The sequence below is a fragment of the Eschrichtius robustus genome, chromosome 1 (genome assembly GCF_028021215.1).
Source record: "Eschrichtius robustus isolate mEscRob2 chromosome 1, mEscRob2.pri, whole genome shotgun sequence".
In the NCBI taxonomy this organism is placed as follows: Eukaryota; Metazoa; Chordata; class Mammalia; order Artiodactyla; family Eschrichtiidae; genus Eschrichtius; species Eschrichtius robustus.
The window spans coordinates 40,523,184-40,548,086 of record NC_090824.1 but is presented as its reverse complement, the minus strand read 5'-3'; the positions used below and the strand labels follow the sequence as shown (position 1 = coordinate 40,548,086).

Below are 24,903 nucleotides of genomic sequence, written 5' to 3'. Positions count from 1 at the left end.
GGTAAAGGCCTTAGTGAGGCTCAGACAGAAAATGCTTATCATAAACCCTATCTACTTTGTATGGGTGGAATGTAAATTTGGTTCTAAAAATGAGGACAGGGAGTTCCCTGGTGGTCTAGTGGTTAGGATTCGGCGCTTTCAGTGCCGTGGCCTGGGTTCAGTCCCTGGTTGGGAAATGAGATACTGCAGGCTGCACCGTGTGCCGTTGCGCCAAGAAAGGAAAAAAAATGAGGACAGCAGTGTATAAAATAGAATATGTTTTTTTTTCCGTAGTAACTTCCATTAATTTTTCTCTTTAATATTTATTTATTTTTATATTTGGTTGCACCGGGTCTTAGTTGCAGCAGGTGGGCTCCTTAGTTGTGTCCCCAGGGCTCCTTAGTTGTGGCATGAGAACTCTTAGTTGTGGCATGCATGTGGGATCTAGTTCCATGACCTGGGCCCCCTGCATTGGGAGCATGGAGTCTTATCCCCTGTGCCACCAGGGAAATCCCTAACTTCCATTAATTTTTGTTGAAACTATTAAGTGACAGTTGTGGCTTTAACAGTTGAAATGATGCATGTCATGTTTTACGTTTTTTTTGTAGACATGTAGCTTGTGAGAAATTAAAAACTTTAAAGAATGAATTAGTAAAGATTCATGTTACAATTATTTTTTGGAAAGGTTTCTCTCATCATTTTATGCAGTTTTCTTTGGTAATGCTTTCCACTATACAGTTAATTGAGTTAATTCCAAATACAGAACTTAGATATAAGACGAAAATACACTTTAACTTTTAAAAAATGTTCCATTTAGTATAAAGCGTTTTTAGTTTTGATTTTGAGATTAGCTGGTTTTGCATAGCAATTATTTTTGCATATTCTTTTTGTCTTTAGTCTTTTAGCATGAAGTTTTGCTGCCTCATTGAGGTGTTCTTGGCAATTGAGCTGCAACTGCCAATGTTGTACATTGTGTATAATCTGGAGTTAATATTGGCTTTTGTTAAGAACTGCTCCCCCTTCCTGTTTTCTTCACCTGCAAGTCATTACTGTGCATACTTTCTTTACTGTTTAGATCATGTAACATGGTGGTTAAATAATCCTTAACAATTTACTGTATTCATCAGAACAATTAATTATAACAGATTGGTTTAAATACCAATTCAATTTGAATTTCTCATTTTCATATTTAAATTTATTTTTAAAGATTGTTACTTTAATTTTTTAATATTTATTAAAAAATTTTTGTTTAATGCTAACATATATTTCATCCTTATTGACTAACTGAAAGAATTCATTAACTTTCTTTTTATCCTCCTGAATCCTTATTAAGTAAAAGAATACATTGTATTTTTTTCTATGTATGTTCATGTGTTAGATTTTATTAAGAAAGATTGAATTGGCATCTGTAAATATATCTAGAAGCTTAAATCTTAGAATGATTCTCTGGATCTAATTTAGGCAACTAGTATAAGCACAACTTATTAGAATTTTTTTTCTGCTGTTTCTGGTCCTGTGCTACAAGTTACTTTTTAACCTTTTATAAAAGCATTGGCATTACACTATACTGTATGATGTGACAGGATTCTAATGTTATGGTCTTAATGTTTATGGCTTAGCATTTACTATAATGTTGCCTAAAATGTCCATTTATTTAATCCTAACTGTAAATTCAGGGGTTTTTTTTTTTAAAGTTTGGAAAAAGATTTTTATACAGGTCCTGACTTATTAAATCTTTTTATATTCTTTTTTGAAAATTCTCTTCAGCTATGTCTTAAATTTTGTTAAGGGCTAATATTGTCAAACGCAGTAGCTGATTTTTATTAGAATATTGTTTGCCAGATGGCTTGCTTTACGTCAGTTAAAATAATCTTTAAAAAATGGTCATTATAAAGCTTTTAATGAGTATTACAGGTAGTCTTAATTAAAATTTCTTTAAATATTGAGCAGTGTACCTTCAGGCAATCAGCGTAGCTTAGGGAACCTTTCAGGGTAAAAATGGAAAGCTAAGAAGAATGAAATAACTTGAAAAGCTGAATCTGCATTTTTTTGTGTTTCTGAGATCATGTATGTTTCCCATAGTTTATTTTACTCTGTAGATTTTTTTGTTGTTGTTAGAACTCCTGCTTATTTCTAGTTTAACTTTTTTTTTTAAATTTATTTTTGGCTTCGTTGGGTCTTTGTTGCTGTGCGCGGGCTTTCTAGTTGCAGAGAGCGAGGGCCGCTCCTTGCTGCGGCGCGTGGGCTTCTCACTGTGGTGGCCTCTCTTGTTGCGGACCACAACTTCAGTAGTTGTGGCACGCGGGCCCAGCAGCTGCGTCTGGCGGGCTCCAGAGCACAGGCTTAGCAGTTGTGGTGCACGGGCCCAGCTGCTCCGTGGCATGTGGGATCCTCCCGACCAGGGCCTGTACCTGCGTCCCCTGCACTGGCAGGCAGACTCTTAACCACTGCGCCACCAAGGGAGTCCCTCTAATTTAACAGTTACAAAGATTTTCAGGCTCCAAAGTTTTGATTGCTGAAGTGGAGTACAGCAGATTTAAAGTAAATTGTATTGCCTTAGTATCAAAATTAGTTTTAGCTTTCTAGAATGTTTATTTTTATTAAATTTCAACTGTTTTATCAAGACATTTTAATATTCTGGTTCTTTTATGTGAAGGTGAAACCAGGATTAAAACAGGCAAAGTATTGATTAGCAACTTTTTTGAAGTGCACACATTGTCTTACTTTTACATGAGAACTTTTACTTTTTAGGGTAAGTAGCAGGTATGGAATTTGAATTCACTTAGAGTATTAATTAGAAAGCAATGATTTAGCATTTTAGCCAAGGAAATTTATTTTTCTTCTGTTAGTTTTTAACATATGAAAAGGTAGTTAGAGATTTTAAAAGATATTTTGGGCCACCGCCCATTTAAAATGTTCTTTAATTTTATATTTTATTATAAAATTCCTAATGGAAATAGGAATAGCTGCAGGAATTCACAGCAATACTATTAATGCATTACTAATGCTTTGTTGTAGAATATGAAAGGTAGTCAAGTATATTCTCATAGTGTATTTTATTCATCCTCCTTCATTATTGCTAAAGCCATGTCTTAAGAATTTTGACCCTTAATAAAGTTCTATTTTATAAATAAAATTTGTGTTTTTCCATTTACTTTTAAAATTTGTAATCTTTGTAACATTTGCTCTTGCATAGCACTTCTGTTACAAAGTTTTGAGATACAAATTTATTCTAGGACTATGCTGTGGAAATAAATGTCTTGTTATTTGAATTTCTTCTGTACTATAACTTTTAAACAAGTCCTTTAAATATATTAATTAGCCATATTTGTGCCCCCAAATATTAAGTTGTTGGTTTTGGAAAGAAAATTAGATTCTGCTATATCTTTACTTTTATGCTATGAAATGTGTAACAATATAGTTTTTTCAGGATTAAATTCTGGGTAGTTACTATTTTAAAACTCTGTAGGCCATTTGAAGACTGTTTTCGTAGTTCACCTTGGTATAGGAGATTGAAATGTGTTTGTACCTTCATTTTTGTTTACAGATATAGAAAGTAGTATGTGTCTTTGCATATGTTTGTGTGTGATCTCCTTCCTTCCTGGTTTCCTTTTGCATGTGTTTCTGTGTTCTTATTTAACTGACAGCTCAGAAAGGAATATGTCTGGATACATTTAGTTTAGATCTTAGCTCTGCATCACTTTAAACATGTGAGAAGACTTCATGTTAAACAGAGTAAATGACAGTGTACGTATAAGAATTAATAATTTGTGTTATTAATATGTGTGTGTACAGATTTGTGTAAATAGTGGCCCTGATTTAGTATCAATATAAGATATTAAAAGTGTTTACAGTTATTTTGTTAATTAAAAAATTTATAAAGATAAATTATTTATAAAAATAAGTCAATAAAGGAGAAAATGTTGATAAATGTCTTTTGATTGTACTTAACAATCATTCCATTGTGCAAAACAGAACAAGGATCATTTCCAAACGGCCTCAGGTGAAATCTAATGGGAAACAATTTCAGACTGGTCTGAATTCACTGGTAAAAAAGAAATGTGTCTTAGATAAACATCTGATCTAAGTTATAGTACTTTGTACTACTCTTTTTGTGATTAGCTTCTAATTTTTTTATTTTAATAAATATGGTTGGTTTTGCTAGATGAAATAAGACCCTATTATATTGTCTTTAATGTGGATTTTATAAAAATCCTTTTTTGTAGGTTATTTTGATTTATGAGTCTAAAGCAGCCTTTTCTTATTATGGAATGTTGAAGTTTTTTGTAAAGTGTTCTCCATAAAGTGAATACCTAGGTTGACATCAAATGTTTATGGAAAGGCATAATTTAAAATAAAAGACTCATTGCTTTTATTTTTAACTTTCACATTGCACTTTAACTTTTCTTGCAGGAGAGTTCTGATCTCCCCGTTGCTCTACTTTTGGCTCAGCATAAAGATAGATCTACCCAACTGGAAATGCAGCTAGAGAAACCTAAACCTATAAAACCAGTGACATTTTCCACAGGCATCAAAATGGTAAGCTGTATTTTAATCACTTGTTTGGAAGATATATTTCAAGGATTATAGTTTATAATTTTATATTGATTTTTACAGATAAACTGGGAGGTTCAGATATTTAAGAACAGTGTCTGATCTAGGCTACATGTCTAGAAATATAAATATGTGCATTGTAAGAGGAAAGTGAAAAATAATAAATAAATAAATTACAAAGTATGCAACACAGTTTTGTTCTATATGATATTGAGTTTGTATGTGTTTTATTATTCTACATCAGTTTTTAAGCTTGTGGTGTAGAAAAACATTTCTTAAAAGAAAATGCAAACTTCCAGTTTCTGGTATGGCATGTAAGAAACTTGGAAGTTGCCACTCCATCCTGACAACAAGTAAAAACCTGAACACACTGAAAAATCAACAACTTTTTTAGTAAAGAGAGGTCACAAAGCAAACCACTGCCCTTAAAATTGGAGAGACCAGCAGAGACTACAGTGAATCACAGTTCACAAGAGCAGCAACTTTGTTGGAAGCCAGTGCTGGTGTAGGGAAACCGGAATTGGTTGACAAATTGCTGGAGGCTCAGTGTGGGCAACTCTGAGAGTTAAAAACTCCAGGGGAAACCAGTTATCAGAGCCCCACACTTTTGTGAGTCTTACCTGTTGTGTCTCTACCAGATTCTCTCAGTGAATATCAGAAAAATCCCCTTATGCTTTTTTTTTAAAAAATTTTTATTTATTTATTTATTTATTTATGGATGTGTTGGGTCTTCGTTTCTGTGCGAGGGCTTTCTCTAGTTGTGGCAAGCGGGGGCCACTCTTCATCGCGGTGCGTGGGCCTCTCACTGTCGCGGCCTCTCTTGTTGCGGAGCACAGGCTCCAGACGTGCAGGCTCAGTAATTGTGGCTCGCGGGCCCAGTTGCTCTGCGGCATGTGGGATCTTCCCAGACCAGGGCTCGAACCCGTGTCCCCTGCATTGGCAGGCAGATTCTCAACCACTGTGCCACCAGGGAAGCCCACGCCCCTTATGCTTTTGATAGAGGAAGGGGAAAAGGAACCGTTTTGAAATATGCCAGAGCATTCTGTTCCTCCTAACAAGGCTTGCCCTTAGGATAAACTATTTCACCAGAGCCTAACCTGCTGGAGTTTTATCAGAGGCTAACTGATGTGGGTGAAAGGAAATATCCAACTATAGCTGCTCAAGTCTTCCATGTTGGAGAAGGGAAATACACAACTTCAGCTCACTCTAGCCATCCTGCTCCACCTGAGGGGAGGGAGATGGATTGAGAAGTGTGTGTGTGAAGTTCACAGTCCAGAAGCACAGGCTTTCTAAAAGACTGAGATCATATCATAAGACTATAAATTGTTCAGCCATCCCCCACACCTTACCACCATATTACTAAAGACCTGTTTACAGCAGTTCATTTTAAAAAGTGTATCATGCCTGGCTGTCAAAAAAAAAAATTATAAGATATACTAAAAGGCAGAAAACACAATTGGAAGAGATAGAGCAAGCACGAGAATCAGGATTAGATATGGCAGGGGTGTTGGAATTATCATACTTGGAATTTAAAACAACTGTGATTAATGTGCTAAGAGTGCTAATGGATAAAGTAGACAACATGCAAGAACAGATGGGCAATGTAAGTGGAGAGATGGAAGTTCCAAGAAAGAACCAAAAAGAAATGCTAAAGAAAAAAAACCACTGTAACAGAAGTGAAGAGTGCTTTTGATGGCCTTATTAGTAGATTGGACATGCATGAGGAAAGAGTCTTGAGCAAGAGGATGTATCAGTAGCATTCTTGGAAACTGAAAACCAAAGAGAAAAAGCCCGGAATAAAAAAACCAGACCAGAAGAACAGAATATCCAAGGACTGTGGGGTGACTACAAAAGGTATAGCATAAGCATAATGGCAATACCAGAGGAGAAGAAAGAAAGGAACAGAAGAAGTATTTGAAACAATAACAACTGAGAATTTCCCAAAATCAACATCAGACACCAAACCAAAGGTCCAGGGAGCTCAGAGAACACCAAGTAGGATAAATGCCAAAAAAATCCTTACACCTAGGCATATTATTTTCAAATTACAGAAAATTGAAGATAAAAAAATCCTGAGGAAGCCAGAGGGGGAAAAATCCCTCACTTACAGAGGAGCAAAGATAAGAATTATTATCTGGCTTCTCCCTAGAAACCATGCAAGCGAGAAGAGAGTGGAGTGAAATATTTAAGGTGTTGAGAGAAAAAACCCACCAACCTAGAATAATGTACTGTGCAAAATTATCCTTTAAAAGTAAAGGAGAACTAAAAATTATCAGACAAAAACTGAGGGCATTTTTTGCCAGTAGACAATTTTTGCAAGAAATGTTAAAAGAAGTGCTTTAGAGACAAAGAAAATGATACAGGTCAGAAACTCAGATATCTAAGGAAAAGCATTGGAGAAGAAATGAATGAAGATAAAATAAAAACTTTTATTTTTCTTGTTCTCAATTGATCTAAGAGATAACAGTTTAAAATAATAGTGACACTGTATTTGACTGTGTTTGCTTATGTGTATGTATGTATGTATACTTCACACACATATCCTTATATAAGTGAAATGAATGATAGTGATGATACAAGGGATGGGAAGAAGCAATTAGAATTATTTTGTTATTATAAGGTACTCACACTACCCATGTTTCTACTACTCGGCTGTTATTTTTGAGGTTTAAAATTGCCTACTTTGTCATATGTGTGCTAGCTATTAGATTATAAACATCTTGAGGGCAGAAGTTGCATATTTTAACTTTGTTTTGTATGATTGTGGGTATGTGGGTACCTGAATAATAGAAAATATTCATGATTTATTTTAAACTTACAAATGTAGGAAGTATGAACACATCTTTAAATAATGCAAAAGAAAACACTATTCATTAAGGAATTATCAGTGCTTTTGAACTAAGAGGCAGTATGGTGTAGAGGAAAGAAAAAGGGCTTGGAAAGACCCAGATACAGGGCTTCCCTGGTGGCGCAGTGGTTGAGAATCTGCCTGCCAATGCGGGGGACACGGGTTCGAGCCCTGGTCTGGGAAGATCCCATATGCCACGGAGCAGCTGGGCCCGTGAGCCACAACTGCTGAGCCTGCGCGTCTGGAGCCTGTGCTCCACAACAAGAGAGGCCGCGATAGTGAGAGGCCCGCGCACCGCGATGAAGAGTGGCCCCCACTTGCCGCAACTAGAGAAAGCCCTCGCACAGAAACGAAGACCCAACACAGTCAAAAATTAAATAAATAAATAAATAAATAATAATTAAAAAAAAAAAAAAAAAAGACCCAGATACAATGGGACTAAACCCCAGCTTCACCACTCACTAGATGTGTATCCGTGGTAAAATGTTACTTTACTCTTTTTGAATTTGTTTTTTCATTGATAAAGTTGCGATGATTTAGCTTTACATGATTATTCGGGGGATTAAAATATGTATATAAAATGCTAAACCAAGTGCAAATGTAATTTTATAAGTAATGCTTTTTGTTGTTATTATAGTTAAATATCTAAGTGAATTACATTATAATCTCTTTATGTTGTATAGTTAGGTAATACATATTCCAGAATGTCATGTAAATGGAATCATACAGTGTGTAGCCTTTTAAGTCTAGCTTTGTTAAGTTAGCAACATGCATTTGAGATCATCCATGTTGCTGCATGTATCAATAGTTGTTCCTTTTGTTAAGTAATAATACCATTGTACGGATATACCAGTTTCTTTATCCATTCATCAGTTGAAGGACATGTGAGTTGTTTCCTTTTTTTTTTTTTTCCCTTTTTTTATGTTATGAATAAGGCTGCTATAAACATTTGCTTACAATTGTGTGTGTACGTACGTTTTCCTTTCTCTTGGGTAAATACTATTAAGAATGAGATTGGTGATTTATATACGGTAGGGGTATGTTTAGCTTCGTAAAAAATTTTCAAACTGTTTTTCAAAGTACCTGTACCAGTTTGCATTCCTACCGACATTGATGAGTATTCCAGTTGGTCTGCATCCTCAGTATTAAGAATTTTAGTATTTTAGGCATTCTAAACAGATGTGTAGTGGTTATCTCATTATGGTTTTAATTTACATTTCCCTGATGACTAATGATGTTGAGCATCTTTTTGTGTGCTTATTTGCCATCAGTATTTCATTTGACTTTAGTGTTTAACTTAATATATTAGATATCTTTCCAGATAGTGTTGTGACTTGTTATTTATTTTCTTTCTTCTTCCTTTCCTCTCTTTTTTATAACCTTTTGTTTGGCGAAATGTATTGCATATACACAAAGGTGCACAGAACCAAACCATATAGCTTAGTGAATTATCACAAAGTGAACATCTGTGTAACCATCACACAGATAAAGGAAAAAAGTATTCTCAGTGCTCTAGAAGTCCTCATCATGACTTCTCACATCTGGCTAGCACCCCATTCCTTTTCCCAGAAACAGTCACTCTTCTGTCTTTTATGGCATTCCCTTTCTTGCTCTTTTAAGTAGCTTTAACATCTAAGCATGTATGCCTTAACCTGATTAATGTTTTGCTTGTCCAACTTATATTTGTGAGATTCATCTATGTTTTTCTATATAGCTGTAGGTTTTTTTCATTTTCATTGCTGGATAATGTTCCATTAGAGGAATATACTACTATTTATCCATTCTACTGTTGATAGATGTTTGGATTTTTTTGAGTTTTGGTATTATACATTATACTAACATTTTAATATATGTTTCCTGGTCACATGCACAGACACTTTTTCGTGAGTGTTTACCTAAGAGTAGAGTTACTAGGTCATAGCGATTGTGTATGTTCATTTTAGGAGATACTGCCAAAACATTTTTCAAATTGGTTTTTACCAATTGTACTTCTACCAACACTTGTGCTTTTCTGTCTTTTCCACTTTAACCATTCTGATGGGTATTTAGTACTGTTTTGTGATTTTAATCTGCACCTTATTTCACTGATCACTAATGAGATTGAGCATTGGCTATCCTATTTTGTGAAATACCTGTTCAAGACTCTTGCTCATATGTAGAAGTTCTTTGTATGTTGTGGATCTAAGCCTTTTATTAGTCATATGTATAGTAAATAACTTTTGTCACTTTATGTCTTGTTTTTTTCACTCCCTTAAGGGTGTCTTTTGAACTCTTTATTGTTTAACTTTCTTTTATCCACCTGGAATTTTTTGTTTTCTTTTTTTGTGTGTGGTGGGAAGGAGGTGATCCAATTACTTTAATGCATGTTGAGATTCATATAACTTAAGTGTGTGATGGAATACTTATTGTTTGTTATTTTAGCAAAATTCAGCATTTGGTTCAAGGGCAAGGTGAAAATTTAGACACAGTTTTTATGTGGAATTACTGAATTTATTCCATATTCCTGAATGTGGAGACTGACACATAATGTAGATGAAAATCTAAATGTTTATGAAGTTAAGAGTCTCTATACTGTTTGGAAAAATCATCCCTAAAATGCAGGATGAAAAGTAACATTTATTGAACACCTATATCCCAGGGTTTGATTACATTGAACAGATGTTGGCAAGGATGCCAACACTGCTTAAGACTTTGTGACCTGTGATAGTTTCTTTTAATAAAAGGTGTCATTTTTTGTTTTTATATCTCCATGAAATAGATGGTATTCCTATTTTTGCAGATCTGAAAACTGAGTCTCAGAGAGGATAGATTACATGTAAAAGATGGCACCGAAACTCACTCTCTTTCTATTATACCTTATTTAGTTAATGAGAATACTCAAAACCAAAACATAAATTCTATGTTACGTGTCTTTCTAATCTGAGGGTAGCTAGGATTTCAACTATTGCTTCTAATAGTGGACTGATTGTATAGAGGGTAATCCAAGGGACAGGAGCCACCACAATGACCTTTTCTTTTCCTGATCTGCTGTACTTAAAGAAAAGTCAGACCCAACAAATGAAGTTAGATATGCTGAACTTGGAGAGCGTCCAAGGGAGGCATATAAATTTAATTAAGCTTTTTGGAAATAGATCCTTTGCCGTGTGACTGAGAAGACAGGATTTATTTATTTAGTAAACCTAGAGAAATATGAAGGGTTAAAAATTGGCGTAAAATAATTAGTATGAAATGAGGATTTAATTATTATGTATTGAGATATGTAGAGTTGAGACAGTGAATATATTTTGGTTAGGAATATTCACAGATTGGCTGAATATTTTGAATTATATTTCCTAGGAATTAAACTGTCAGTGAGTGGGGAAGTGCTAGGGGTACAGTACATATTAGAAGAATTATTTATATATAATTTGTGACTTGACTATCTAAGAGAGTTCCACTTAATCACTGTTGCATGTATGAATAGGTGAAACTTTATTTTGTATATATTTTGTCTTCTCTGGGGTAATAGCGTTTTGCACTCCTAAAGTAGGGATTGCAGCTTGGTTTCTCAGTCATTTGTTAGTTATTTTAATCTAATTGGTTCAGATTCCAACAATATAATTTTAGGACTTCTGTTTCTTTTTATCTTATAAATAATTCTAATTAAATTTTCCCCTAAAGAATAGATGTTGTTACCATTATTACGTCATTCCTAGTTGAGCCAGTGAACAGACCTCAAAGTAGCAGTTTTTCGTCCCCATTTGTTACTAGCTTGTATCATTAAATATCCATACATCGTATCTACAGATTTAAGTACTAAGTCTTAGTCTTTTGGAAGTACAGAAAGACACCTTGATCATGTTGTAAAATTAGAAACCAGAATCTAAGGCTGGGAATCTGGTGCTTCTTCAGTTGTGATGGTGTTCTATACTTCACTACGCTTTGGCATGCAAACTGGAAACAAACTGAGTCACAAAGATAAGCTAAGAATTGTTTTTAAGTATAGCTTTTGGTCCTTTGTTGTTGATTGCTGGAGAGCAGTAAAGGGGAGCCTGTCATTCGTTGCCAAAGGCAAAAGCTGTTTGAGTATTTTACCCTTGATGTTTAAAAAAATTTTTTTATATTATCTATGGGTAAGCCAGAAGGGAGCTCATCTGTGACATAAATTGGCTTTTCTGATTGCAACAAATAGGATTTAGCTGTTTTCATCAAACATTGCTTATTATTCTGAACTCATTTGAAGATTAAACTCTTTGTTAACATTTGTTTATAGAAAATTGATATCCAAATGTATCTGAAATAAGAAAGTAAAAACTGTACTGAACAATTAAATCTATTCTTAATATATAATGTTGCGCTTTGGTAGCAAATCAAATTGTAGAAACCAAAGAAGTAATGTGGGGGAGGACCTTCAAGATGGCAGAGGAGTGAGACGTGGAGATCACCTTCCTCCCCACAAATTCATCAGAAATACATCTACATGTGGAACAACTCCTACAGAACACCTGCTGAACGCTGGCAGAAGACCTCAGACCTCCCAAAAGGCAAGAAACTACCTATGTACCTGGGTAGGGCAAAAGACAAAAGAAAAAACAGAGACAAAAGAATAGGGATAGGACCTGTACCTCTGGGAGGGAGCTGTGAAGGAGGAAAAGTTTCCACACACTAGGAAGCCCCTTCACTGGCAGAGATAGGGGGGTGAGTGGCGGGGGAAGCTTCGGAGCCGCGGAGGAGAGCGCAGCAACAGGGGTGCGGAGGGCAAAGCGGAGAGATTCCCACACAGAGGATCGGTGCTGACCAGCACTCACCAGCCTGAGGGGCTTGTCTGCTCATCCGCCAGGGCAGGTGGGGTCTGGGAGCTGAGGCTCGGGCTTCGGAGGTCAGATCCCAGGGAGAGGACTGGGGTTGGCTATGTGAACACAGCTGGAAGGGGGCTAGTGCACCACAGCTAGCTGGGAGGGAGTCTGGGGAAAAAGTGAGAAGGAGTCTGGAAAATGTCTGGAACTGCCTAAGAGACAAGCGACCATTGTTTCAGGTTGTGCGAGGAGAGGGGATTCAGAGCACTGCCTAAACGAGCTCCAGAGATGAGCTCGAGCTGCCGCTATCAGCGTGGACACCAAGACTGGCATGAAACGCTAAAGCTGCTGCTGCAGCCACCAAGAAGCCTGTGTGCAAGCATGGGTCACTGTCCACACCTCCCCTCCCGGGAGCCTGTGCACCCCACCACTGCCAGGGTCCCGTGATCCAGGGACAACTTCACCGGGAGAACACACAGCACTCCTCAGGCTGGTGCAACGTCACGTTGGCCTCTGCCGTTGCAGGTTCACCCGGCATTCCATACCCCTTCCTCCCACCCAGCCTGAGTGAACCAGAGCCCCCTAAAGAGCTGCTACTTTAACCCCATCCTGTCTGGGCGGGAACAGATGCCCTCAGGTGACCTACATGCAGAGGTGGGACCAAATCCACAGCTGAACCCCAGGAGCTGTGCGAACAAAGAAGAGAAAGGGAAATCTCTCCCAGCAGCCTCAGGAGCAGTGGATTAAGTCTCCGCAATCAACCTGATGTAACCTGCATCTGAAGAATACCTGAATAGACAACGAATCATCCCAAAATTGAGGCGGTGGACTTTGGGAGCAACTGTAGACTTGGGGTTTGCTTTCTGCATCTAATTTGTTTCTGGTTTTATGTTTATCTTAGTTTAGTATTTAGAGCTTATTATCATTGTTAGATTTGTTTATTGATTTGGTGGCTCTGCCTTTTTAAAAATATGTGTGTGTGTGTGTGTATATATATATATATATATATACATACATATTTTTTTCCTTTTTCTCTTTTTTATGTGTATGTGTATGCTTCTTTGTGTGATTTTGTCTGTATAGCTTTGCTTTTACCATTTATCCTAGGGTTCTGTCTGTCCATTTTTTTTTTTTTTTTTTTTTTTTTTAGTATTTAGCGCTTGTTATCATTGGTGGATTTGTTTCTTGGTTTGGTTGCTCTCTTCTTTCTTTCTCTTTTCTTATTTTTTATTTTTAATAATTAAAATTTTTTTTAAAATAACTTTATTTTAATTTAATTTTCTTTCTTTCCTTTTTGTTTTTTTCCTCCCTTTTCTTCTGAGCTGTGTGGCTGACAGGGTCTTAGTGCTCTGGCCAGGTGTCAGGCCTGAGCCTCTAAAGTGGGAGAGCTGAGTTCAGGATATTGGTCCACCAGACACCTCCTGGCCCCACCTAATATCAAACAGTGAAAGCTCTACCAGAGATCTCCATCTCAACGCTAAGACCCAGCTCCACTCAGTGACCAGCAAGCTATAGTGCTGGACACCCTATGCCAAACAACTAGCAAGACAGGAACACAACCCCACCCATTAGCAGAGAGGGTGCCTAAAATCATAATAAGTTCACAGACACCCCAAAACACACCACTGGACGTGGTCCTGCCCACCAGAAAGACAAGATCCAGCCTCATCCACCAGAACACAGGCACCAGTCCTCTCCACCAGGAAGCCTAAACAACCCACTGAATGAACCTTACCAATAGGGAACAGACACCAAAAACAACGGGAACTACGAACCTGCTGCCTGCAAAAAGGAGACCCCAAACTCAGTAAGTTAAGCAAAATGAGAAGACAGAGAAATACACAGTAGATGAAGGAGCAAGGTAAAAACCCACCAGACCAAACAAATGAAGAGGAAATAGGCAGTCTACCTGAAAAAGAATTCAGAGTAATGATAGTAAAGATGATCCAAAAATCTTGGAAATAGAATGGAGAAAATACAAGAAACGTTTAGCAAGGACCTAAAGAACTAAAGAGCAAACAAACAATGATGAACAGCACAATAAATGAAATTAAAAATTCTCTAGAAGGAATCAATAGCAGAATAACGGAGGCAGATAAACAGATAAGTGACCTGGAAGATAAAATAGTGGAAAAAACTACCGCAGAGCAGAAAAAAGAATAAAGAATGAAAAGAATTGAGGACAATCTCAGAGACCTCTGGGACAACATTAAATGCACCAACATTCAAATTATAGGGCTCCCAGAAGAAGAAGAGAAAAAAAAAGGGACTGAGAAAATATTTGAAGAGATTATAGTTGAAAACTTCCCTAACATGGGTAAGGAAGTAGTCAATCAAGTCCAGGAAGCACAGAGAGTCCCATACAGGATAAATCCAAGGAGAGACACGCCAAGGCACATATTAATCAAACTATCAAAAATTAAATACAAAGAAAAAATATTAGAAGCAGCAAGGGAAAAGCAACAATTAACACACAAGGGAATCCCCATAAGGTTAACAGCTGATCTTTCAGCAGAAACTCTGCAAACCAGAAGGGAGTGACAGGACATATTTAAAGTGATGAAAGGGAAAAACCTACAACCAAGATTACTGTACCCAGCAAGGATGTCATTCAGATTCAACGGAAAAATTAAAACCTTTACAGACAAGCAAAAGCTAAGAAAATTCAGCACCACCAAACCAGCTTTACAACAATGCTAAAGGAACTTCTCTAGGCAGGAAACACAGAGAAGGAAAACACTTACAATAACAAACCCAAAACGATTAAGAAAATGATCATAGTAACATACATATCGATAATTACCTTAAATGCAAATGGATTAAATGTTCCAACCAAAAGACATAGACTGGCTGAATGGATACAAAAACAAGACCCATATATAGGTTGTCTACAAGAGATCCACTTCAGACCTAGGGACACATACAGACTGAAAGTGAGGGGATGGAAAAAGAGATTCCATGCAAATGGAAAAAGAAACCTGGAGTAGCAATTCTCATATCAGACAAAATAGACTTTAAAATAAAGACTATTAGAAGAGACAAAGAAGGACACTACATAATGATCAAGGGATCAATCCAAGAAGAAGATATAACAATTGTAAATATTTATGCACCCAACATAGGAGCACCTCAATAGATAAGGTAAATGCTAACTGCCATAAAAGGGGAAATTGACAGTAACACAGTCATAGTAGGCGACTTTAACACCCCACTTTCACCAATGGACAGATCATCCAAAATGAAAATAAATAAGGAAACACAAGCTTTAAATGATACATTAGACAAGATGGACTTAATTGATATTTATAGGACATTCCATCCAAAAACAGCAGATTACATTTTCTTCTCAAGTGCTTATGGAACATTCTCCGGGATAGATGATATCTTGGGTCACAAATGAAGCCTTGGTAAATTTAAGAAAATTGAAATCATATCAAGTATCTCTTCTGACCACAACACTATGAGACTAGATATCAATTACAGGAAAAAATCTGTAAAAAATACAAACACGTGGAGACTAAACAATACACTACTAAATAACCAAGAGATCACTGAAGAAATCAAAGAGGAAATAAAAAAAATACCTATAAACAAATGGAAATGAAAACACGATGACCCAAAACCTATGAGATGCAGCAAAAGCAGTTCTAAGAGGGAAGGTTATAGCAATACAATCCTACCTCAAGAAACAAGAAACATCTCAAATAAACAACCTAACGTTACACCTAAAGCAATTAGAGAAAGAAGAACAAAAACCCCCCAAAGTTAGCAGAAGAAAAGAAATCATAAAGATCAGATCAGAAATAAATGAAAAAGAAATGAAGAAAACAATAGCAAAGATCAATCAATAAAATAAAAGGTGGTTCTTTGAGAAGATAAACAAAATTAATAAACCATTAGCCAGACTCATTAAGAAAAGAAGGGAGAAGACTCAATAGAATTAGAAATGAAAAAGGAGAAGTAACAACTGACACTGCAGAAATGCAAAGGATCATGAGAGGTTACTACAAGCAACTCTATGCCAATAAAGTGGACAACCTGGAAGAAATGCACATATTCTTAGAAAAGCACAACCTTCCGAGACTGAACCAGGAAGAAATAGAAAATATAAACAGACCAATCATAAGCACTGAAACTGAAACTGTGATTAAAAATCTTACAACAAACAAAAGCCCAAGACCAGACGGCTTCAGGAGAATTCTGTCGAACATTCAGAGAAGAGCTAACACCTATCCTTCTCAAACTCTTCCAAAATATAGCACAGGGAGGAACACCCCCAAACTCATTCTACGAGGCCACCATCACCCTGATACCAAAACCAGACAAAGATGTCACAAGAAAAGAAAACTACAGGCCAGTATCACTGATGAACATGGATGCAAAAATCCTCAACAAAATACTAGCAAACAGAATCCAACAGCACATTAAAAGGATCATACACCATGATCAAGTGGGGTTTATCCCAGGAATGCAAGGATTCTTCAGTATACACAAATCAATCAATGTGATACACCATATTAACAAATTGAAGGATAAAAACCATATGATCATCTCAATAGATGCAGAAAAAGCTTTCAACAAAATTCACCACTCATTTATGATAAAAACTCTCCAGAAAGTAGGCATAGAGGGAACTTACCTCAACATAATAAAGGCCATATATGACAAACCCACAGCCAACATCGTTCTCAGTGGTGAAAAACTGAAACCATTTCCTCTAAGATCAGGAACAAGACAAGGTTATCCACTCTCACCACTATTATTCAACATAGTTTTGGAAGTCCTAGCCACAGCAATCAGAGAAGAAAAAGAAATAAAAGGAATCCAAATCAGAAAAGAAGTAAAGCTGTCAGTGTTTGCAGATGACATGATACTATATGTGGAGAGTCCTAAAGATGCTACCAGAAAACTACTAGAGCTAATCAATGAATTTGGTAAAGTAACAGGATACAAAATTAATGCACAGAGATCTCTTGCATTCCTATACACTAATAATGAAAAATCTGAAAGAAAGAGAAATTAAGGAAGCAGTCCCATTTACTATTGCACCCAAAAGAATAAAAGACCAAGAATAAACGTACCTAAGGAGACAAAAGACCTGTATGCAGAAAACTATAAGACACTGATGAAAGAAATTAAAGGTGATACAAACAGATGGTGAGATATACCATATCTTGGATTGGAAGAATCAACATTGTGAAAATGACTATACTATCCAAAGCAATCTACAGATTCAATGCAATCCCTATCAAACTACCAGTGGCATTTTTCACAGAACTAGATCAAAATATTTCACAATTTGTATGGAAACACAAAAGACCCCAAATAACCAAAGCAATGTTGAGAAAGGAAAATGGAGCTGGAGGAATCAGTCTCCCTGACTTCAGACTATACTACAAAGCTACAGTAATCAAGACAGTATGGTACTGGCACAAAAACAGAAATATAGATCAGTGGAACAGGATAGAAAGCCCAGAGATAAATCCATGCACATATGGTCACCTTATTTTTGATAAAGGAGGCAAGAATATACAGTGGAGAAAAGACAGCCTCTTCAATAAGTGGTGCTGGGAAAACTGGACAGCTACATGTAAAAGAATGAAATTAGAACACTTCCTAACACCATACACAAAAAATAAATTCAAAATGGATTAAGGACCTAAATGTAAGGCCAGACATCTTAAAACTCTTAGAGGAATACATAGGCAGTACACTCTATGACATAAATCACAGGCCAATCCTTTTTGACCCACCTCCTAGAGAAATGGAAATTAAAAAAAGAAACAAATGGGACCTAATTAAACTTAAAATCTCTTGTGCAGCAAAGGAAACCATAAATAAGATGAAAACACAATCCTCAGAATGGGAGAAAATATTTGCAAACCAAGCAATTGACAAAGGATTAATCTCCAAATATACAAGCAGCACATACAGCTCAATATCAAAAAAACAAAGAACCCAATCAAAAAATGGGCAGAACACCTAAATAGACATTTCTCCAGAGAAGATATACAGATTGCCAACAAACACATGAAAGGATGCTCAACATCACTAATCATTAGAGAAATGCAAATCAAAACTACAATGAGGTATCACCTCATACCGTTCAGAATGGCCATCATCAAAAATTCTACAAACAATAAATGCTGGAGAGGGTGTGGAGAAAAGGGAACCCTTTTGCACTCTTGTTGGGAATGTAAATTGATACAGCCAGAGAACAGTATGGAGGTTCATTAAAAAACTAGAAATAGAGCTATCATATGACCCAACAATCCCACTACTGGGCATATACCCTGAGAAAACCATAATTCAAAAACAGTCATGTACCACAGTGTTCATTGCAGCTTTATTTACAATAGCCAGGACATGGAATTAACCTAAGTGTCCATCGAGAGATGAATGGGTAAAGAAGATGTGGTACATATATACAATGGAATATTACTCAGCCATAAAAGGAAACGAAATTGAGTCATTTGTAGTGAGGTGGATGGATCTAGAGACTGTCATACAGAGTGAAGTAAGTCAGAAAGAAAAACAAATATCATATGCTAACACATATGTATGGAATCTAAAAAAAAAATGTGGCTCTGAGGAACCTAGGGGCAGGACAGGAATAAAGACTCAGACGGAGATAATGGAGTTGAGGACACGGGGAGGGGGAAGGGTAAGCTGGGACAAAGTGAGAGGGTGGCATGGACATATATACACTAACAAATGTAGAACAGATAGCTAGTGGGAAGCAGCTGCGAAGTACAGGGAGATCAGCTCGGTGCTTTGTGACCACCCAGAGGGGTGGGATAGGGAGGGTGGGAGGGAGACGCAAGAGGGAGGAGATATGCGGGGATATGTATACATATAGCTGATTCACTTTTTTATACAGCAGAAACTAACACAACATTGTAAAGCAATTATACTCCAATAAAGATGTTAAAAAAAAAAAGAAGTAATGTGAAAATGCAAGTAGTAGTAGAGGGTTTTTTTTAAAGTATTTTTTAAAAATTAACTTTTTTTGCTGTGAGTGTCTTCATTGCTGTGTCTGGGCTGTCTATAGTTGCGTTGAGCGGGGGCTCCTCTTTGTTGCGGTGCGCAGGCTTCTCATTGCGGTGGCCTCTGTTATTGTGGAGCTCGGGCTCTAGGTGCATGGGCTTCAGTAGTTGTGGCACTCGGGCTCAGTAGTTGTGGCTTGTGGGTTATAGAGTGCAGGCTCAGTAGTTGTGGCGCACGGGCCTGGGTGCTCTGCGGCATGTAGGATCTTTCCGGACCAGGGCTCGAACCCGTGTCCCCTACATTGGCAGGCAGATTCTTAACCACTGCACCACCAGGGAAGTCCCAAGTAGTGGTAGAGTTAATGTTTTTGTCTATAAATGTGTTTTGAAATATAAGTTAAATTAACATTAAAAACTGTCTTATCAGTTCTTATTATGCATTTATGAAACTCATAGGTAAATGATTATGTCTTATAATTAACTAGGTATCCGGTGATTACTTTCTTTTAGCATTTAAATTCTCCAGGTATTTTGTGTTATGTCAGTAAAATTGTGATATATTCTAATTTTTACCATAGACATCTCTGAAGAGTTATACGTAAGTAAATAAATAGAAGTTTGTTTAATACAGTCATATTTTAATGGAAATGGAGCATCTTATAACTTAAGATACTCCTATGGTGAGTACTTTAATGTGACCTAAATAAATACTTTTATAAAATGAATAACCACTCATGTTTAAAATTATAAATTTCAATTTTATTATTTTAGAATTATTTTAAAAGGGTTGTTCTTATATTATTATAAGGGGCTTGAAATGTGGCTCCTCTACTACATACATATTAGGTGTATGGCCTTAGGCAAATCTTATAACCTCTTTAAGCCTTAGTATACTCTGTTCTTAAGAACTGAGTTTTAATGTCCGTTTCTGATAATTTCATCATCCGTCATTTCTCTGTCTGCTTCTATTGACAATATTTTTTCCCTCCTGGTGTGGGTCATATATTTCTGCCTTCTTTTTGAATACCTGGTAATTTATGATATTTCATTAAATATTTTCAGACTTTGGGGTTGTAGTTAAGTTACCTATAATCTGTTAGATCCTTGCATGGATTTCTTTTAAGCATTTTTAGGGTCTACCAGAGCTCTACTCTCTACTTGAAAGCTCTACTTTCAAGATGATACCATTTTGAGGACTCTATCTGTGATGGCCCTTGTATTGAGAGGCCTCTTTACCTTGTTTATTGAGAATATAAACTATTCTGGTCCTGTGTGAGTTTTGGGAATTTTTTGACCTATTGCTTTCCAGGTTATTTCCTTGGGCTTGAGTAATTCACTCCCATGTCCAGATGAACACAGGCAAAAGTTAAGGACATCACTCTGCAGATCTCTAGAGCAGAGGTGGGCAAATTTACAGCTCACAGACCAAGTCCCACCTACCACCTGCTACTGTAACTAAAGTTTTATTGGAACATAGCCATACTCATTCATTTATGTATTGTCTTTGTCTGCTTTCGTGTTTTAATGGCAGAGTTAAGTAGCCTGTGTATAGCCTGAAAAGCCTGAAACATTTTTCTGCCCTTTACAGAAAGTGTTTGCGACCCCTGCTTTAGAGTTTTCTCTTTGTGCAGCATTTTCTTTTCTGGTAATCTAACCTGTAAATTATAGCCACCTTGACAGCCCTGAAGTCTGATCTCAGTCTCCCTGACTCCCAGGCTTCGTTTGAGTTCCCCTTGCACATATCATGGCCTGGAAATGACCTCCATGTAGTACACCAGAGAAATATAGGTATCGCTTCATTTCCTTTTCTTCCCTTGGGGATCAGAGTCGTGTACTGACTGATACTCAGTTTCTAATTTCTGAAAACCATTGATTCTTATGTTTTTTTCGTTTTTTTCGTTTTTTTAGTTGCTTGAGGTGGGAATGGTCCATCCAGAGTCCTTGTTATAGTAAAATGGTCATATGCAGAAGTAGCAGCATAATTATTTTGAGATTCATTCCTATTGTTTTGCGTATCAGGAATTAGCTTTTATTGCTATATAGTATTCTGTTTGTTTGAATATACCAGTTTAGTGATTCTGTTGTTGACAACTACCTGAGCTGTTTGTAGTTTTTGACTGTTAATTAAGCTGCTATGAACTTTCTTGTATAAATTATTTTGTGAACACATTTTCTTTTTTCAATTTAATTTAATTTCATATTGGAGTATAGTTTATTTACAATGCTGTGTTAGTTTCAGGTGTACAGCAAAGTAATTCAGTTGTACATATACATACATGCATTCTTTTTCAGATTCTTTTCCCATATAGGTTATTACAGAGCATTGAGTAGAGTTCCCTGTGCTATACAGTAGGTCCTTGTTGATTATCTATTTTATATATAGTAGTGTGTATATGTTAATCCCAACCTCCTAATTTATCACCCCCCTCTCCACCTTTCCCCTTGGGTAACCATAAGTTTGTTTTTGAAGTCTGTGAGTCTGTTTCTGTTTTGTAAATAAGTTCGTTTGTATCGTTTATTTTTAGATTCCACATATAAGTGATATCATATGATATTTGTCTTTCTCTGTCTGGCTTACTTCACTTAGGATGATAATCTCTAGGTCCATCCATGTTGCTGCAAATGGCATTATTTTATTCTTTTTTATGGCTGAGTAATGTTCCATTGTATATATGTACCGAACCTTCTTTTTCCATTCCTCTATTGATGGGCATTTAGAGTGCTTCCATGTCTTGGTTATTGTAAATAGTACTGCAGTGAACACTGGTGTGCAGGTATCTTTTAGAATTATAGTTTTCTCTGGATATATGCCCAGAAGTGGGATTGCTGGATCATGTGGTAGTTCTAGTTTTAGTTTTTTAAGGAGGCTCCATATTGTTCTCTGTGATGGTTGTACCAATTTACATTCCCACCAACAGTGTAGGAGGGTTTCTTTTTCTCCACACCCTCTCCAGCATTTATTTTATTTATTTTTAAAAAATTTATTTATTTATTTTTATTTTTGGCTGCATTGGGTCTTCATTGCTGCGTGCAGGCTTTCTCTAGTTGCGGCAAGCAGGGCCTACTCTTTGATGCGGTGTGTGGGCTTCTCATTGCCGTGGCTTCTCTTGTTGCGGAGCATGGGCTCTAGCTGCATGTGCTTCAGTAGTTAGTTGTGGCTCGTGGGCGTAGTTGCTTTCGGCATGTGGGATCTTCCCGGACCAGGGATCGAACCTGTGTCCCCTGCATTGGCAGGCAGATTCTTAACCACTGCACCACCAGGGAAGTCCCTGCAGCATTTATTGTTCGTAGACTTTTTGATGATGGCCATTCTGAGTGGTGTGAGGTGATATCTCATTGTAGTTTTGATTTGCATTTCTCTAATAATTAGTGATGCTGAGCATCTTTTCATGTGCTCTTTGGCCATCTGTATGTCTTCTTTGGAGAAATGTCTATTTAGATCTTTTGCCCATTTTTTGATTGGGTTGTTCGTTCTTTTGACATAGAGCTGCATGAGCTGTTTGTTTATTTTGGAGATTAATTCCTTGTTGGTTGCTTCATTAGCAATTTTTTTCTCCCATTCTGTGATTGCCTTTTCGTTTTGTTTATGGTTTCCTTTGCTGTGCAAAAGCTTTCAAGTTTAGTTCAGTTCCATTTGTTTATTTTTGTTTTTATTTTCATTACTCTAGGAGGTGGGTACTGTGATTTATGTCAAAGAGTGTTCTGCCTATGTTTTCTGCTAGGCGTTTTATAGTATCTGGTCTTACATTTAAGTCTTTAATCCATTTTGAGTTTATTTTTGTGTATGGTGTTAGAGAATGTTCTGATTTCATTCTTTTATATGTAGCTGTTCAGTTTTCCCAGCACCACTTATCGAAGAGACTGTCTTTTCTCCATTGTATATTCTTGCCTCCTTTGTTGTAGAGTAATTGACCATAGGTTCATGGGTTTATTTCTGGGCTTTTTATTCTCTTCCATTGATCTATATGAACACATGTTTTAAATTCTTAGTTCAATATATGAGTGAAATTGCTTGTTTATAGTGTAGGTATTTATTAATTTAGAAGAAAATACCAATCATTTTTTTCTATAGTGGTTGTACACTTTTATACTCCCATCAGTAATATGAGACTTTTGATTGCTCCACTTTTTGTCATCATTTAATACTGTCAACATTTTAAAGTGTAGGTATTTTTGTAGGTGTTTAATGGTATTTCATTGTGATTTTAGTTTGTATTTCCTTGAGAACTAATATGTTGCATACAAGTCTTCTGTCAGATAATCTGTTTTACAAATAATTTCTCCCAGTCTTTAAAAGCTCACTTTTTCATTTCCTTTTATTTTTATCTTTTTGGCCATGCAGGTTGCGGGATCTTAGTTCCCTGACCAGGGATTGAACCTGGGCCCTTGGCAGTGAAAGCATTGAGTCCTAACCACTGGACCCCCAGGGAATGCCCTACTTTTTCATTTTCTTAGTGCTATGTTTCGATGAGCCAACGTTTTAAATTTTGATGAAATCTCATTTATGGATTTATTTTTTTCTTTTAAGGTTATTCCCCTTCTGTTTCCTGTATGCATAAATAATCTTTAAATTCCCTAAGGTCACAAAAATATTCTCCTATTTAAAAGCTATTTATAGTTTTTGCTTTTACAGATAGTTCCTGATCCACCTTGGATTAATTTTTATGTATGATGTAAATTACATGTAGAGGTCCATTTTTTTGCATATGGACATCCAGTTGTTCTATTTGTTGAAAAGACTTTCTTTGTCAGGTAGTGTATGTCTTCCAGTTTTTTCCTTTTTCAAGATTGCCTCCTGCATATTCTTCAAAATTTTAGAATTTATTAATTTTTACAAAAAGGCTTCATGAGATAATATGGGTTCTGTTGGATCTATAGATGAATTTCTGGAGAATTGAGATCTTTCTTAACAATGTTGAGTCTTCTAATCCATGAACATGGTATACTTCTTTTATTCAGGGCCTCTTTAACTTACCTCAGCAATGTTTTGTGCTTTTTAGTGGTTGGTCTTGAATGTATTATCAAATTTGTTCCTAAGCATTTTATGTTTTTGGATACTTTTTAAAGGAAATAGTTATTTATATTTCATTTTACTGTTGCTTACTCCTACTATATACTTTGTATAGTGGTCTTGTATCTTGTGCACTGGCTCATTTTACTTTGTATTTTTCATAGTTGCTTTTACATTGTTTTTTTTTTTTAGATGATCATGTCATCTGCATGTAGAGACAGTTTTACTTCTTCCTTTCTTTTTTTTTCTTTTTCTTGCCATATTTCCCTACCTAAAGGGAAAATCATTTAGCCTTTCAACATTGTATATCATATTAGCTGTAGAATTTTCATGGATGCCTTCAATTAGACTGAGGAAAGTTCCTCTTATTTGTAGTGTACTGAAATTTTAAAAAATTCATGAGTGGCTGTTGAATTTTGTTAGATGCTTTTTTACTGCATCTGTTGAATAATGGTTTTTCTTCATTACTTTGTTAATGTGGTATGTTAAATTTTCAAATGTTAAATTAGCTTTACATTACTGTGATAAACCCTACATGATTCTACATGGTCATGATATATGTGTATTTAATTTGCTAATATTTTTTATTAAGAATTTTTTATGTCTGTATTTATGAGGAATATTGGTTCACAGTTTTCTTTGCCTTTAGATGTCTTTGTCTGTGGTATCAGGGTAATACTGTTAACATTTTTACCAGTAATGCCTGGAATGGTTTTGTCAGAGTATTTGGTCTCATTTGGAAGTGGGATC

The 24,903-nt window shown here is 36.3% G+C and overlaps 1 protein-coding gene across 5 annotated transcripts in view; it reads left to right on the top strand.

Annotated features, from left to right (window-relative positions):
* MNAT1 (MNAT1 component of CDK activating kinase) overlaps window positions 1-24,903 on the top strand; it is a 223,417-nt gene that overhangs the window by 68,911 nt on the left and 129,603 nt on the right. For all 5 annotated transcript variants that reach the window (XM_068544528.1, XM_068544518.1, XM_068544547.1 and 2 more), the window contains exon 6: window positions 4,393-4,518. In XM_068544528.1, coding sequence (XP_068400629.1) covers window positions 4,393-4,518 — 126 coding nt within the window. The remainder of the gene's footprint in view (window positions 1-4,392; window positions 4,519-24,903) is intronic.